Here is a 17205-nt window from a genome sequence, read left to right as displayed (position 1 = left end):
ACATTACATTCACAAACAAAAGCTTTATTTTAAATACACAAGAATATTTAATGTACAGTATATTACACTTAATGCTACTGCATATGGCTGCATGGAACTTTTAGTGAAAATCCTACACTAACTGAAAATGCAGTTGAAAAGTGGCAAAACATTTTTTTTAAACCTTAAAAAAACATGTTTTGAATCCAATTAAGGCAATTTCATTTACTTAAGATCTTTTTACGTTGTTATATAGTTACCACAACCTGATATTGTTGCGGTCTGCTTTGGCACAGCATCTTCGTGTTGTTCGTCAGTAGCATTTGTTGTGATGGGCAGATACCAGATGATTATTCCTCAGCATTATAAGTGTGGGAGAAAAATGTTGGACAAATTTATGAATTATGTGAAGCTTATCCTCAAATAATGGGGGGGGGGGGAAAGCTATCTTCAGTTCTGCTGAACTCATCTAAATAAACTAGTACTGGTACATAGTGCAGACATGTCTTTCAGACAGTCCCCTCCACCATGGCTGCTGAAATAAGCTAAAAAAAATTGCCAATACAAAAGTACAAAGACAAGATGTATGAAATTGAAAATCACACACTGTTCAGTTTTAAGTGAATCACTTTGCTTCCACGGTGAGAATAGATAGTCTCCCAGCTCATACAGCTGCTCTGGAATTATAGAAATGCTCCTCAGTTCTTGTCAAGTTCCTGCTGCAATTTTGCATTGATATTCTGCAGCTGTTTTACTGCTCCCAAAATTCCTCGCGATTCTACCAGCAGAGCAGGAAAGCTTGAAATATCATACTGTTGATGAAACGGAAGATATTTAAACTAGTAACAGTAGAGCTTACATTTGTTGCCCAAGCAGTTTAGACGTGTGTCCCCTTCCATCTCTGCAGGCTAAAAGATTAATGTCTAGAAAATTATTGATTTGCAGCATACGTGCTTTTGTTCTGAACAAAACACACCAAATGGTTGGTTAATAAATTAGTTTTGTTCACCTCTGGGATTTTGGTTAAATCTAGTCCAGAATGGTTCATTGTCTACAAATGACTAAGCAACAACAAAGCAGTTACCCCCACAAATTACGAGTGCATTACACAACAAAAAAAAATTACCGTTTCTTTTTCAGTAGGGTTTCTATTCCTATGTTCACAATACTGGATCTGCAATTCTTTAAAATCAGACAGGAATTGTGTTGCAACCTGAAAGTCTGATTTCCTTTGACTCAATTCAGCATGTTCCTTCCATAACTGTTTAAGTTGTGCTTCTTGTCTGTAAATTAGAACGAAATGAGACCAAGACATTCCACTGGTTGTGCCTAAGTGATCACTTCAGATGATCACTTTAGTGAAATCAGAAATTCATAATGTTTTACTGTGCATTTAATGTTATTGAACAATGATCCAAGATTTACCAACTAAATATGAGCTAGTTCAATGCCTAAAAATATTGCACTGTTCACTAACTTCTCTTAATGTACAAATGTAATTTGTTGTTGTTCACACAAAATAAGCCAGTGCTCATGATTTAAAATAAAAGTAAACAGCATTACTCAATTAATTCCTTCTGAACTTCCAGAAAGCGTTTTCTCTTCTTGTTGAAAGTTGTTGTCACCTATAATAGTATAATTGTGCAGAAAAGTGAAGACTTTTGGCATTGAAATCTTAAAATGCCAATTTTGTTTAAAAAAATTCAATGAAGGTATAATCACAAAAATAATCACCTTTGCATCTTTTCTTTTCAAATCCTGCAGCTCTTGAACTGTACCAATCTTTAAACAGAAAACAGTTAGGCAATTAATAACAACTTGCATTAATATAGTGCCCTGCATGAAGGGAGCATCTCAGAGTGCTTAACAGTGCAGGAGCCTGACAATGAGCCAGGGGAAGCGACCGTAAGCATAGTCAAAGAGGAAGGTCTTCAGGTGCGATCTGAAAATGGGATAAGAGGGGTGGAGAACAGCACTTTGGGGTTATTTGGCCTCCAGAATGGCCTAAGAATAGATCACAATTATGGATTATGAGGGAGGTTCAAAGATGCTTGAGCTACATTTGGCAGTGAACCACAAGGCCAGTTTTCTGCCATCTGTGCTCGAGTGTTCAGATTTGGGATTTAAGGGTGCTGAGGTAGTTATTACACCAGGGAACAGTCCTGGATTTCAGGTGGGACCCAGAGTCCACTGAGCGGAAGGAGTGGATAGGTCGGTATGGAAATCACATATTGAAAACCATGTTAATTTGTTTGAAACCTGTTTAAAAAAAAGGGCTCCCAAGGTTTACATTATTTGGTTCCAAATGTATTCAGTACTTACAGTTTCCATAATATGCTCTTCCACATTGGTATAGAAGCTATCAATTGCTTTTTTGCAGGGATTTGATTCCACAGACTCCCTATGAAATCGAACAAAAATAACAATCTTTGCATTTGATATAGCACCTAATTGCTTTGTTATTTGCACACAAACAATTTTATCTGGGGGATCGTTGGTCGAGACTCCTTTCTCTTTTTGAAGTGCCATGAGATCTTTAATGTCCACCTGAACAGTGCAATACAGCACACCACCAGCACTGGACTGCAGTGTCAGCCAAGACTGAATTAAAAGTACTAGTTGGGGGCTTGAACCCATAATCTTCTGACAAAGAGGTGAGAGTACTGACTGCCAGGCTGACTGATGACTTTAGTAAATAAGGCAATCAGGTCTAATTTATGATTTACCAACTGGATTAATTGCAATTATGGGTTTGCAATATTTGTGGTCACTAAATCACAAGCCACAAATGGACAAAAGCCAAAGAATTTTGCTGTCCAGCGAAATGGGCTAGCTATTTGGCTCACCAGCCTTTTATCCAGAATATTGCTGGCAAAATGAAAGTTGCAATTAACTTAAATCCAGTTTGAAAATATCCTAATTTAAAACTCTAAGCCAATTCAAAATTATGAATAAAGCACAAAAGGTTGCATTTGTAAATGTTCTAAATTATAATTATATTTTACCTTGTAACAGAAGGTGAAAAAAGTTTAAATAATCTAATTTACCAAATTAACAAACTGCAAGAAATGAAATTAGAAAGATAAGAACAAGGCAACAATCTTATTAATAAAAATAATTGATTTATGGAATAAGGCAATAGGAAAGATCATTATACTGCAAACAGTCTAAATTAAATTGGTTCTGGAGGCAACTACAACAGATGCATTTCTGGAGAAAGAAGAGAAGAAACTGCAAAAGGGGAATAGGTGGTACTGAGATAATAAAAAGGATGCTTATTGGCCATTTCTGGTTTCTTAATGTCTAATGTCTTGTGGGGAAACGGCAAAGATTAGATATGAAGAATCTGTTAAGGGTTGCATAATAAATTATACTTTATACAATCCAGTCAGGAACCTTGGTGTCTTGTTCGACCCTCAACTGTCCTTTCTCTCCCATATCTGTGCGAGGACCCGCTCTGCCTGTCCCACCTCCACAACGTTGCCCGACTCCGCCACTGCCTCAACCCTCAGGCCGTCGAAACCCTCATACATACCTTTGTTACAACCAGGTTCAACTATGCTAATGACCTGCTTGTCGGCCTTCCCAACTCTTCCCTCCACATGCTGCAGATCATCCAGAACTCTGCAGCTTGTATCCTCTCCTGCACCAGGCTCCGTGACCCCATCAAACCCACCCTCGTCTGGCTCCACTGGCTCCCCGTCCCTCAAAGGATCAAGATCAAAATTCTCGTCCTCACTTTCAAGGTCCTCCATGGCTTGCTCCCTCCTACCTCTCCGACCTGCTAACCCCTTGTCAACCTGTCCGCTCTCTCTGCTCAGCAGGCTCCATAAATGTAATTTTGTATTGTATTGTACTTGACAGCATTGCACACAGCGATCTGAACTTACTTGTATTTTGTGAAAATCATCTGAAACTCATTCAGAACTACATCTAGTATAGTAAGATCTTTTGCTAATCTTTTTGTGCCTTCTGGGCAGCGGATCTTCACAGATGATGGACCAGCCTCTGATTGGTAACACAAAAACAAAAGATGCTCCTTCAGTAATTAAAATTTGCAGTTTCCTAATCATTCTCGATAACATTTTCTTACTGTAAGACCAACTAGTGACTATCCTGGGAAGGGAGAGCTAAATAGGGTCTCCTTGAAAGTAAACTGTCTCCAAGGTGATGCAGATGCTTGGCAATAGAATGTCGGAACCGAGTCAACCCTCTATGTTGGTCTCAGTAGCCTGGTTCCTGAGGCAGATTGGGACCACAGTACACCAGTGCACTGCTGGTGACAGGCTAGCCTGTCTGACTAATCTGCAAGATATGGAGGGACCGATTAGTAATGCAGACAGGGCTACTTCCTATTCCGATCCTGTTAACCCTGCATGTTTTAAAGAACAGGGTGGTCCCAGCTAGACAAGCAGCCAGAAGTTTGCCAGACAGTGCTCTCAATGGTAAGCTATGTGGTTTTAGCTTAATAAGCTCCATAGTTCCCCCAAAACATACATCCATGATCTAATGCAGTGATTTCACTGATTGTTTCATTCCTATAAAACCATCATCCAGGATATGTAATTCTTGTTAAGTATCTTTTTCATTACAATAGTAAGTGAATCAGCTTAATTGTAAAAAAAATCCCAAGTGAGATTGGCGATTTAGTGCTCAATAAAGGGTAGGTTTTGCTTTGAGCCCATGCCCATAAGACACTAATTTTAGACAAAACACATTCACAAATAACTCTTAGAGTAGATAGAAAAATGTCATCCTTCAGTTTGTGCTAAATTTAAGGCTAGGTCCCCGGGGGGAAAGAACAGCATGATCATGGATGACCCCTTGTTTTCCTTTAAGATACAAGACGGTAGACAAGAGGGCATAGGTTTAGGGTTACAAAGGGCAATTTCAGGACAAAACAGGAAATATTTCTTTACTCGGATGGTAATTAACAACTGGAATAGGTTGTCATGAAGAGTGGTTGAGGCCAGGACACTAAACTCATTTAAAAAGCTGGTTAATCCTGCGATGGGAGGACAGTAAAATGGATATTCTGGAGGGATGAGATCAGATGAGCCACAGTCTTCTTTATCCGAACCTATCTTGCGATCACCCACTGCACAAAGCAGTTCCCATCTTCATCAGACATTCCAATTAAGAAACTTGTTGTAGTGCAATTCTTAACATCCTAACCTGGAGTAGAAGATCCAGATGAAGTCAATTCATGGGACGAACTAGATTCAGGTCTTCTAACTGATGTTCTCTTCCTTTTCTGACTGTAGGATTTAGAAGCTATGGATCTTTCCTGCAGCAGAACAAGGAACATATTGACCAGGTTTTCCATTACCAAGTAAACTGTCAAAAAATTTTGGCCCAGTTATTATACACATGGGCTTTGTTATAAATGATTAGTTTTTAATAATTACATTTTTATTCAAATTGTTGCTAATTCTTATTTAAAGTGATTTAAGAACAAGCCTCACCACTCACTAAACTATATTACTTTGACCAAATACTAAACATTTTTACAATGAGCAAAAACAAATCAGGAGAATAATTTGAATGGAGTAAAAATAATAGTTCTAATTCTTGTATTTAGTAAAGCATTTCAAATCGGAAAGCCGTTTCAAAGCACATCACAGGATATACGTAAAGTCATTGCATATCTTATAGGCAAACGCGGCAAGCAAATTTTATCCAGTAAAATTCCCTTCATTGAAATTTCTTGGTTTAGACTGGTTTAGAAAAGTCTACTTGAAAGCATTAGAAAATAAGTTTGACTGGAACTGAAGCAGAAAAGAATAAGCAACATCTTGTATCAAAAACTTTAGGACATTTATTTGCATAGCAATCTCCCCCTCTCTGTGCCCCAGCTAATAAATTGCATTTATGCCCATGTCTCCCCACCAATTTGTTGGTTTTGTTTTTTATTGCCCAAGAAAACTATAACATGTAAAGGACTGCTTAAGCAAGAAAGGAAAGTGCATTTATTAATATAGAGCAGTATTTGTTTATTAATTTAGAGAAGGAATTCAACCACTGCAGTAAAATCAAGATAAGGTTGATTGACCGAAAAACTTTAATGGCAACTTAATCACTCATAGTTAATATAGCCATTAACTTAGTGATTAAGTTGCCATTAACCTCTTGGGTCAGCAATCTTATCATCAATGGAATATTTGTTACTGATTGAACTATACAGACATAAAAAGTGAAATAAAATAATTTATTTTAAATTCATGTTTTCCCCTTTCTTACTGCAGAATTCTGGATGATAATTGAGTCACAGTTCACCCTACCACTGCTGTACATACAAGGTGTGCAGTTTTGTACATTGACTACTTTGCCTAGCAATAAACTGCGACACTGTAATCTGATGATCAAAGGTTAGTATTTTCACGAAAGCAATTACTGGAATCATTGGAACACATTGATGTTAGGATTGGTTTCATTTTCATTGTATTTTTACAACACCTACAACATGTCATGGTAACTAATAATCATTCTTGCAATTTTTGATATAGTGCCTTATCACATCTTCAACTCATCTCAAAGCGCTTCACAGGCTACTGTAAAGTGAATTGACTGTATATTTTGTGGGCAAAACGCGGCAGCCAATTGCACACTGCAGTGTCCCACAAACAGTCGTGAATTGAGTGACCAAATTCTTCTTTTTTTATATATAAAGGGATTATTACTTCCGGAAAAGCAATCCGCCAATCGACTAACAACCAAGTTCCTACTTACTGCTGGTAAACAGAGGTGTGTGGAGGAAGGAAACTTGCCCAATGTTTCGCCCTGCCATTAAGCTCACGTCCTCTCACTTACAAGGCAAGTGCTCTCTCTAATAACCTCAGGATTCCACTACATGTGACAATTACTGTCACATGTAGTGACTGCTCTTTGTAGGCAAAAACAAAAATAATAATCCTTGCCTCTTCACATTCCAAGTGCTTTACAATATATACTGTAAAGTAAATTGACTGTATTTAGTGGATGAAATGGGGCAGCCGGCTGCGCACAGCAATGTTCCACTAACAACCATGGAGTGAGTGACCATTTTTATTTGAAGGATTGTTGGCCAGGACACTGGGAGAAACTCCCTTTTCATTTCAAGCAGTGCCATGCGATCTTTAACATCCACCTGAACAGCAGACGGGGCCTTGGTTCAACGTCTCATGCGAAGGACGGTATCTCTAACAATGCAACATACCCAAGTACTCAATTGAAGTGTCAGTTTAGACAATGTGATTCGAAGTCCTGATGTGGGACTTGAACCTACAACCTTGTAACTCAGAGGCAAGAGTGCTACTACTATTAGTTCTAGAATCCAGATTTATATTACAGTATTTAACTTAGTAGAACCTGTTTTTTTCCCCAACCATAATAAATAATATTTAATAAAGTCATATTCGTTTTTTTTCAATTGGCACTAACAAACAATCCATAACATAAATTAGATATACTGTTTAATGGGTCGAAAATACAATACTTCCCAAACTTAAGTCAAATTCAAAATTTCCATAAACATCAAATGTAGGCAAGGTATATATTAGAAGAATCAACACGTGTTTTCACAATATATTCTGTGAAGCGCTTTAAAATATCTCAACTACATGTTAAGGTGTTATATCAAATGCAAGGATTATTATTAGTATTGAAAAAACCTCAACTACCACTTCATCTCTTTTTCATCCAATTGCAAAATAATTTTTTTGACTTAAGTGTGAAAAAAAAGGACTAAATTGTCCCATTGCTAAGTTTCCTTTGGTCTAGTCTGATGAAGTAAAATACATCATATTACAGAGAAATGCAACTCTTACCGTGGAAGGCTCTCCATGAAAGGAGACCCTGTTGTGAGAGGCTGATGCATCTGCATTGTTGCGATTTTGTTTTTGCTTTGTGGAATTAGACGCCTGCAAATTACCCAATGACGACTTCTTTGTGGTACCAGTAGAAACAGCCCTCTGTCTGATTGTGGATTTCCCAGCCCTAGGTTTCTTTGCTGCACCTGTCCGTGACTGAACGTTCTTCAACTGTTTGGAGGCTCTATTGAACTGTGAACTGGGCACTGTTTTCAATTTGTTTCTCACTCCTGATGCCTGTGAAAAGATTGTTTGTTTAATCTGGCAGCATCATTCAAAGTTTAATAACTGGAATCTTACAAGCGGGAATGCTGCAGGGTAATTTTCCAAAACTCCTCCTGTGACAGAACAGCTCTTTGACCTCTCTTTGGGTCATCTTTCCCCTCCCACCCCATCAGCTCTCACCCCCATTCCCAGAGGGGTGCGCATCCAGCATTGTTAAGCACTTTGAGAAGCCCTCCTGATATGAAAGGCACTATATAAATGTAAGATGTATTGTACTGTATAGCTGACATTAGGAAATCAGTGATGGGAATCTGGTGCAGATGTTTACTATTCTGTGATCACCATGACAAACACAGACTGGCAAGCTTCTTATTCTCATAACTTGTCCAGCTAAGACCACCCTACCATCCAGAGCTTTGTTCAGTTATGCAGGACGTGATGTAGCGGTGGCTATTTTGGCTTTTTGTCCTGTGTAGAAAAAGTCATTTTTCTTTTCATTGAGATAACATGGGGGTATCACTGAGCATTCACAAGTTTCCAAAGGGAAAATCGCAGTATCGGTTTCAGTGGCACATCAAACACCAATTAACAACTCAGATTGAACTTCCCCACAGAAGAGTGACCTGACCTGTCTGTCTGATCAGAGGAAGATGGGAGAAACCAGCATTGTCGTCAAAGACAAAAACTCCAATGAAAGTGATCAAAGCCCCAGGTATTACACTCCAGCAATCATCACCAATCTTTATCAATGTCCTGTCTATTGTGTCTTTCACACTTCTGTTTTTTAGTGTTTCTATGGGGGGTGCGGGTGTGGAGTCTGAGTGGAGAGTTCTCAAAACAAGGGAGAGTGGGAAAAACAAGGTAGGAGGTCACCACCTGTAGTGTTAATATGGTCCTTGCGGTGCCCGAGCTGAGCAAGACAGTTGAGTAGAACTTGTCCACGCTCGGGGCAGAGTTTGTGACACCCCATTATAATCCACTGTTCGGCTTTATGGATCTGAAACATCTTATTGTAATGGGGTTTGATGTAATCAAGAAAATAAATACAATACAATCGGACATCAGTTTATAAAGACAGTAAGTACATCCCATTGTACCCACTTTGGTATTCACAGGAAGATGAGCTTACATGACTACAGGGGGAAGCCCTCTAGATATGAGATCGTAAGAAAATCAAATGAAGAAGGCCCTTTGACCCATCTGACCCCTCTGATTTCAGCATTTCAACTCTACCGTCAATACAGTTTCATAAATGGGAGCAATGTTTTTGCTTAATAATAATAATCCTTGCATTTGATATAGCGCCTTATCACGTCTTCGAGACATCTCAAAGCACTTCACAGAATATACTGTAAAGCGAATTGTCTGTATATTTTGTGGGCAAAACGCGGCAGCCAATTGTGCACAGCAGTGTCCCACAAACGGTGTGGACTGAGTGACCAAATTATTATTTTTTCATTGGGGGATGTGCGTGATGCTGTCCATCCATGGTTGCCCCGAGAAGGTGATCGTGGATCTTCTCTTAACTAAGTGGCTTGGTAGGCCATTTCAGCTGATGCTAAGAGTCAGCTACAAACTATGGGACTGGAGTTACATTTTGGCCAGACCGGATAAAGATGGCAGATTTCATTCCCTGAAGTACATAGTGAACCAGCTGAGTTTTCAGCCTCAATCTGGCAGCAGAACCACTAGTTTTCTGGTGCTAGATCAATTTTGAAAGTTTTGTTTAATTAAGATTAGCAACTGTAAAATTATACTGCAGTAACATTACCAACACCATATCGTCCCCAATATTCTGGTCTTACCAATTGTCGGGCCCCTTCCAATTAAACCAATAGACTTACTACCACCAATAAACACTGAGTGGAAATGAAGAGGTATAAGGAATTATAAATTCCACCATGCTTAAATTAGACAAAATACCTTTTTGGCACCATCTTTGGTTTTCTCATTCAAAAATACACCTTCAGTATTTCCTGTGTCTATTTCACTCTCCATATCTTCAGTATCCACATCTTCAGTATTTGTGTTTATTTCACTCTCCACATCTTCAGTATTTGTGTTTATTTCACTCTCCACATCTTCAGTATTTCCTGTGTTTATTTCACTCTCCACATCTTCAGTATCCACATCTTTAGTATTTCCTGTGTTCATTTCACTCTCCACATCTTTAGTATTTCCTGTGTTCATTTCACTTTCCATATCTTCAGTATTTCCTGTGTTTATTTCACTCTCCACGTCTTCAGTATTTCCTGTGTTTATTTCACTCTCCACGTCTTCAGTATCCACATCTTTAGTATTTCCTGTGTTCACTTCACTCTCGACATATTCAGTATTTCCTGTGTTTATTTCACTCTCCACATCGTCAGTATTTCCTGTGTTTACTTCACTTTCCACATCTTCAGTATCCACATCTTTAGTATTTCCTGTGTTCACTTCACTATCGACATATTCAGTATTTCCTGTGTTTATTTCACTCTCCACATCTTCAGTATTTCCTGTGTTTACTTCACTCTCCACATCTTCAGTATCCACATCTTTAGTATTTCCTGTGTTCACTTCACTCTCGACATATTCAGTATTTCCTGTGTTTATTTCACTCTCCACATCTTCAGTATTTCCTGTGTTTACTTCACTCTCCACATCTTCAGTATCCACATCTTTAGTATTTCCTGTGTTCACTTCACTCTCGACATATTCAGTATTTCCTGTGTTTATTTCACTCTCCACATCTTCAGTATTTCCTGTGTTTACTTCACTCTCCACATCTTCAGTATCCACATCTTTTGTATTTCCTGTGTTCACTTCACTCTCCACATATTGAGTATTTTCTGTTTTTATTTCACTCTCCACATCTTCAGTATTTCCTGTGTTCTCTTCACTCTCCACATATTGAGTATTTTCTGTTTTTATTTCACTCTCCACATCTTCAGTATTTCCTGTTTTCACTTCACTCTCCTCCATTTCCATGCTTTCAGATATGCGGTTAAAAGAACTAGATAAAAAAAAATTGGTTATTTACTTCATAGTAATTTGTGGGAGATTTCTGTGAGCAAAATTGACTGCCACGCTTGAATACACAACCATCACAATTTATAGTAAAATTCTTTGAGATGTTGAGGTGCTTTATCAAGTTTAAGGATTATTATTCTTGTTTTGGCCATTCGGTTGACCGACACATCCAGAAACACATCACCACAGTCAAGAGTATCCAAACAAGACTGAGATTACCAAGCATGCTACCGCCACATGGAAATTCACATGCATGGAATTGAATGTGCACTCTCTCCCCAGAGGGACACGCTCTGCTTACGTTATTCCGAAGAGCATTAGGTGCAGGTTGGCAAGAGCCAAAGAGTATGCAATATATCCTGAAGCACTTTGAGATGTCCTCCCAACATGAAAAGCACGATCAAATGCAAGGATTTTGTTTTAAAACATCACAGTACAAAGTGCAATGTTGCCATTGTAGGATTCAGTGAGGTCAGTTTACTGGCCCCAATTAACATGTCATCAGGAAACATGACAGGCCCATGCTGAGGAAGTAAAATTCATGGATGATCACCCCATAGCACTCTTATGTACCTTACGTGGCTTTGATCAATAATGCAGCATGCTCACTCTCATCAAATAGCAGAGACCGAAAATGAAAAGAAAATAGGAGAATGAAAACAAAAAACGTACGAGTATTTTTTTTTAAAAAAGAGCAGAAATGCTTCCTTTCTCGTTCTTTAGAGGTTGCGGGTAATATACATAGACGAGTCTGCCAAATGTTATATCTGTCGGACCAAAATCATTACATTATGCGTACTATAACAATAGGAGAACTTCCCTTATAAACAGTTGCAAATACTTCTGAATAAATTTAGAATTTCAAGGATAAGAAAAAAAGTTTAAAAAATCCAATATTTTACTTTAATTTCACTGTAATGTTTTTTTAAAAAAATAAAATCAGTTATTTTATCTTTTTACATTAGACGAATTATAATAATAATAATTGCTATAACAATACGCAAACTCAAATGTGTACAAAACATACCAAGGATGTCTGGTACCCGTGGTCAGGATAACATTATGCGGTTTATAACAGTAGGCAGCTTAACATTATGGAAGCTCGACAATATTATTTTTATTTCCTTAAAAAATATTGAAAACCCATTAAATTTACAACAAACAAATTATAATAATAAAAATCCTTGGATTTGATATATCACGCTATGGAGACATCTCAAAGCGATTCACAGGACTAAGCCAAATCCCTCAGTCACCAAAGGGATTGACTGTCAATTATTTGGGGTTGCATTCGTATAGTGCCTTTTACATTGGTAAGTTGTCTCAAAATGTAGGACAGTCAAGGGTTTCCACCTGAGCTGGGGGTTGGATTTGCAAGGGTGGGGACCAAGGGGTCCAGGGGGTGGGAAGTTGACCAAACGTAGTCTTGAGACAGACCTTGAAGGGGGAGAGGGGGAGGAAGGCAAAGGGACTCCGGGATGGAGATAGAGAGCTGGAGCAGAAAGGCTTAAAACCAATCATGTACTGAGGATTAAGACTGCATACTCATCTCTTCATCTTCAGAACACAACCTGCCTCATGCAAAGTAACTATAATAATCCCTGCATTTGATATCGCGCCTTATCATGTCTTTGAGACGTCTCAAAGCGCTTCATAGAATATACTGTAAAGTGAATTGACTGTATATTATGTGGGCAAAATGCAGCAGCCATTTGCGCCCAGCAGTGTGCCACAAACAGCTGTGGATTAAGTAACCAAATTATTATTTAATTTTTTTTAAGTGATTACTACCTCCGGAAAGGCAATCCACCAATCGACTAACAACCATGTTCCTACTTACTGCTGGGTAAACAGAGGCATGTGGAGTAAGGAAATTTACCTAACGCTTCGGCCTGCCTGGGATTCAAACCCGGATCCTCTCGCTTCTGGGATGAGTGCTCTAACCACTATGCTACAAGACTCTACAGTCTTTACAGGATTTAAAAGAAAATTAAAGTATTCAAACACTCTCTTAAACACACATACAATCTTATTTTAGTTTTACCATGATTTAGGCTTAAATTCTTTTCTCTGTGGAATTCCTCTCTGCATTGGCTTTCTTTGTTTCTTATCACGCGTTGCAGGCCGTGCTATCTCCACTTCACTGTCCTCATCATTGGGATCCGATTCACCAGAAAATATCGCAGTGCTGTGCAAAGGGTAAGCTATAAAATAAGACGAATAAGGGTAGAAATGATTTAATACTTTTAATGACCAAAGCCTATTTAGCTTTTCCTATTTGCCCAAATAATAGTCAATCCACTTTACAGTATATTCTGTGAAGCGTTTTGAGATGCCTTTATGATGTGATAAGGCGCTATACCAAATGCAAAGATTATGATATAATAATCCTTGCATTTGATATAGCGCTTCTCATGTCTTCTCCACGTCTCAAAGCGCTTCACAGATTATTCTGTAAAGTGAATTAACTGTATATTTGTGGGCGAAAAATGGCAGTCAATTGCGCACAGCAATGTCCCACAAACAGTTGTGGACTGAGTCACTAATTATTATTTTATTTATTTTCTTGAGGGATTATTATCATGCATTATTATGAGTTTATATTATTCTTAATATATTATTATTGTTATAAATTCCAAATATTTGAAATGAAATATCAGAATTGTGTTTTACAACAATTGAATTGCATTTGTTATTGCGCCTCATCACATCAAAAAGTCTCAAAGCAATTCACAGGATATATTGTACAATGTAGTGACTATGTTTGTAGCCAATTTTAGCACATTCAATTCCCATAAAGAGCTATGAAGTGAATGACCAATTCTATCTGGGAAGATTGTTGGGCAGGACAGTGGGAAACACTTTTTGAACAGTGCCATGGAATCTTTAACATCTGCCTAAACAGACCGACAGGATCTCAATCTAATGTCTCCTCTGAAGGACCGCACCACAAACAATGCATTGTACTGGAAGTGTCAGCAGACATGGAGACTTGAACCCACAACCTTTGATTCATGACTACCGACTGAGCCAGAGTAACACTTAAAACTGAAGTTTCATTCAAAGGATGGCAAATCCTGTGAGAGCACTTGATATTTTTAAACATCTGAGTTTGTATATCTCTACAAATGATAAAGCTGAACATCACCCTGGTATTACCAAAATAATCCTCTGGAACATCTTCTTGGCTTTCTGGATGTCTTAAAATGTTGGAGAGATTTGGAGAAAATTGTGGTAGTACTTGCTTGAGGCTTGTTGAATTTATCTTACTTTTGTGGGAGACAGTAAGATTTCTATTTTGGGGATTTCTGCCAGCTTGCTTGGACCTCGGTCTTTCAGCAGGCTAAAGAAGAAAAATGTTTAGCCATAAATTTCTACTGTTCCAGCACATCTTTTCTTTGACTTTCTGAATGTTTTACCATTTTAACATTTACCACATCTTGATCTACATGACTTGCATACCACATGTACATTATACATTAGAGCCCTGTTTACCTATTCATAAAGTCCCAACCTGCGCTATAAAGAGGAACGATGAGCAGTTTTATGGCTCATGAGTGGAACCGACCAGCTGTACATGCCAGTCAATGTGGGTACACAACAATGGAGCTCCATCTAGACTTTATTTTCCCTTCAATTAATTCAGCATCAAAATTCATTTGACTATATCTGACTAATTTGTAGAATGGAATATTTATTTCTCAGATATTATCCTTAGCAAAGAATACTCATACCACAACTTTAAAGGATATCTGGGATCCGATCACAAGCATATCACCATCTCTGTCCTGGTGTACCTGAACTGTCGATCTTCTGATAGTTCCACGAGAAGCATTTTTGTTTTTTTCCATCACTGCTTTTGTCAAAGGTTTTGTGTCCGTTGTTTGTCTACAAATCCCCCAAAAAATATCATTCGCAATGAATTAAAATTTTATTGCACTCAATATCCGTCTCTACGTTACATTCTGTATCTATATGTGTGTATATATCACTCTGTGCTTATGTATCACTTTGTTTCAGTTAGCATTCCTCTCCTCGGCTCCCACTCACAGCTCGGGTGCCGAGACAGCACTGAGAATGCACTCAGGGAAGTCCTTCTAATGTGAAAGGCATTATATAAATTGTATTGTCTATGACTCCGTGTATCACTTGGTGTCTCTGCCTCTGTATGTGTATATAATTCTCTGTACCTGTCTTGTGTGTGCATATATACACGCATCAATCACTCTTTGTGTGCGTATCGCTCTCTCAACCCTGTGGGGGTTTCTCTCTCTCTCTCTCTCTCTCTGTATGTTTATATACCTCTGTGTGTGCATCTCACTCTCTTTACCTCTCTGTCGGTCTGTGTGTATATTATCTGTCTGTGCGTCTCTCTGTACTTGTGTGTGTGCATCTCACTCTCTTTACCTCTCTGTCGGTCTGTGTGTATATTATCTGTCTGTGCGTCTCTCTGTACTTGTGTGTGTGTATCTCACTCTCTGCGGGTGCTTGCGCCTCCTCGCCCGGCTTCACGGGCTCCCCGTGCCGCGGAGGATCAAGTTCAACATCCTCGACCTCACCTCACCATTAAAGCCCTCCATGGACTTGCTCCTTCCTACCTCTGCGACTCCCAGCTTTGCAACGTTGCCCGGCTCCGCCACCGCCTCGCCCCCCAGGCTGCGGGAACCCTCGATGACTACGCAAACCCCGGCTCGTCAGCCTCCCCACCTCCTCCCTCCACAGGCTGCGGGTCATCCAGAAATCTGTGGCCCATGTCCTCTCCCTCACCAGGCTCCCTGACCCTATCACCCCCATCCTCGCCCAACATCACACAGTTCAAGATCCTCGTCCTCACTTTTGAAGCCCTCCGCGGTCTCGCTCCCCCCTACCTCTGCGACCTCCTAACCCCCTACCATCCCGCTCGCTCCCTCCGCTCAGTGGGCTCCGGCTGCTTCACGTCCCCCGCCTCACCCGCTCACCATTGGCAGTGGGGCCTTCTCTGCCACTCCGCCCCCACCCTCGGGACCTCCACTCTGCAGTCCCTCCGCCTCGTCCCCTCCCTCACCTCCTTCAAGACCCATCTCAAGACCCTCCTCTTCGCCCCTACTTCCCTCCCCCACGGCGCTGGTCCTGATGTGAAGCGCTTTAGACGTGTCATGTTGTGTTGGCGGCAGTTGTTGTGGTGGTGTACGGCACCTGGGTGGCGGTGTAGTGAGGGTGGTGTACGGCACCTGGGTGGCGGTGTAGTGAGGGTGGTGTACGGCACCTGGGTGGCGGTGTAGTGACGGTGGTGTACGGCACCTGGGTGGCGGTGTAGTGAGGGTGGTGTACGGCACCTGGGTGGCGGTGTAGTGACGGTGGTGTACGGCACCTGGGTGGCGGTGTAGTGACGGTGGTGTACGGCACCTGGGTGGCGGTGTAGTGAGGGTGGTGTAGTGACGGTGGTGTACGGCACCTGGGTGGCCGCTGTTCGCTGTCTCTCAGTCGCTGTTTTCCCGCTGAAACACTTTTACAAACCGTCAGTGACCGGATACCGCCTCGAGGGGGCGGGGCTTGAGGGGGGGGCGGGAGGGGGGAGTGAGGGACACACATAAGAATGTCACATGTACAATACAATATATTCCTCCCTCTAACACCAATGTAAGTGCCCTCATTGTGTATTACGCGGTGTTTCACCGAAATGAGATACAATTCAGCTTTGTGTGGACAGGTTTCTGACCTCACCGGCTTCCGCCTCCCCCCGCAGCCTCGACCCAGTTGGAACATTCCTTCGCGGGAGTGGGGGGGAGGGAGGGGGGGGCGGTGGGGGTGACCTGCCCAGCGACCTGGCGCCACCTGCCGGCCGGAGGCTTCAGGTCCCTGAGCAGCGCAGACAGGAGCAGCCCAGACCAGGCAGTGCTCAAGTGACGTCATCAGGAGGAGGAGCAGGACACCCGGAGAGCAACAACAACAACAACAACAACAAGATTCCATTCAATTAAAACACGATGGTGTTAATAATAGCGTCTCTGCATTTGACGTGGCCCCTCACCACGTCCTTGAGGCGTCTCCAATCGCTTCACGGAATACACTGTGAAGTGTGGTGACTGTGTGTTTTGTGGGCTTGCGCGTCAACTGAATAACTAGCGATTATCCGGCTGGGAGGGGAGGGGAGGGAAGCTGG

General features: G+C 40.6%; 1 protein-coding gene across 1 annotated transcript; it reads right to left on the bottom strand.

Moving 5' to 3' along the window:
* Positions 1-50: 50 nt before the first annotated feature.
* Positions 51-16533, bottom strand: LOC103178209. The gene is made up of 14 exons (XM_042342404.1): positions 16498-16533; positions 16239-16378; positions 14861-14951; positions 14223-14406; positions 13108-13267; positions 9975-11046; positions 7785-8063; positions 5155-5266; positions 3870-3987; positions 2302-2380; positions 1714-1761; positions 1543-1604; positions 1106-1262; positions 51-791 (listed from the first exon to the last, which is right to left on the bottom strand). Exons 3-14 carry the CDS (start codon positions 14912-14914, stop codon positions 678-680), a joined length of 2439 nt encoding a protein of 812 aa, XP_042198338.1. The 5' UTR covers positions 14915-14951; positions 16239-16378; positions 16498-16533; the 3' UTR covers positions 51-677.
* Between the last annotated feature and the right edge of the window lie 672 nt (positions 16534-17205).

The sequence above is a fragment of the Callorhinchus milii genome, unplaced genomic scaffold (genome assembly GCF_018977255.1).
Source record: "Callorhinchus milii isolate IMCB2004 unplaced genomic scaffold, IMCB_Cmil_1.0 Scaffold1, whole genome shotgun sequence".
Lineage (NCBI taxonomy): Eukaryota > Metazoa > Chordata > Chondrichthyes > Chimaeriformes > Callorhinchidae > Callorhinchus > Callorhinchus milii.
Note: the sequence above shows the minus strand (reverse complement) of the source record. Positions and strands in the feature narration are given on the sequence as shown.

Excerpts from the sequence above, each read along its gene's own strand:
- LOC103178209 (XM_042342404.1), bottom strand. The coding sequence starts at position 14,914 with ATGGAAAAAAACAAAAATGCTTCTCGTGGAACTATCAGAAGATCGACA. Across the intron at positions 13,268-14,222 it reads TGTTCCAGAGGATTATTTTG|CTTACCCTTTGCACAGCACT; the intron begins GTAATACCAGGG and ends CTTATTTTATAG. Across the intron at positions 11,047-13,107 it reads GAATTTAAGCCTAAATCATG|TTCTTTTAACCGCATATCTG; the intron begins GTAAAACTAAAA and ends TTTTTTATCTAG.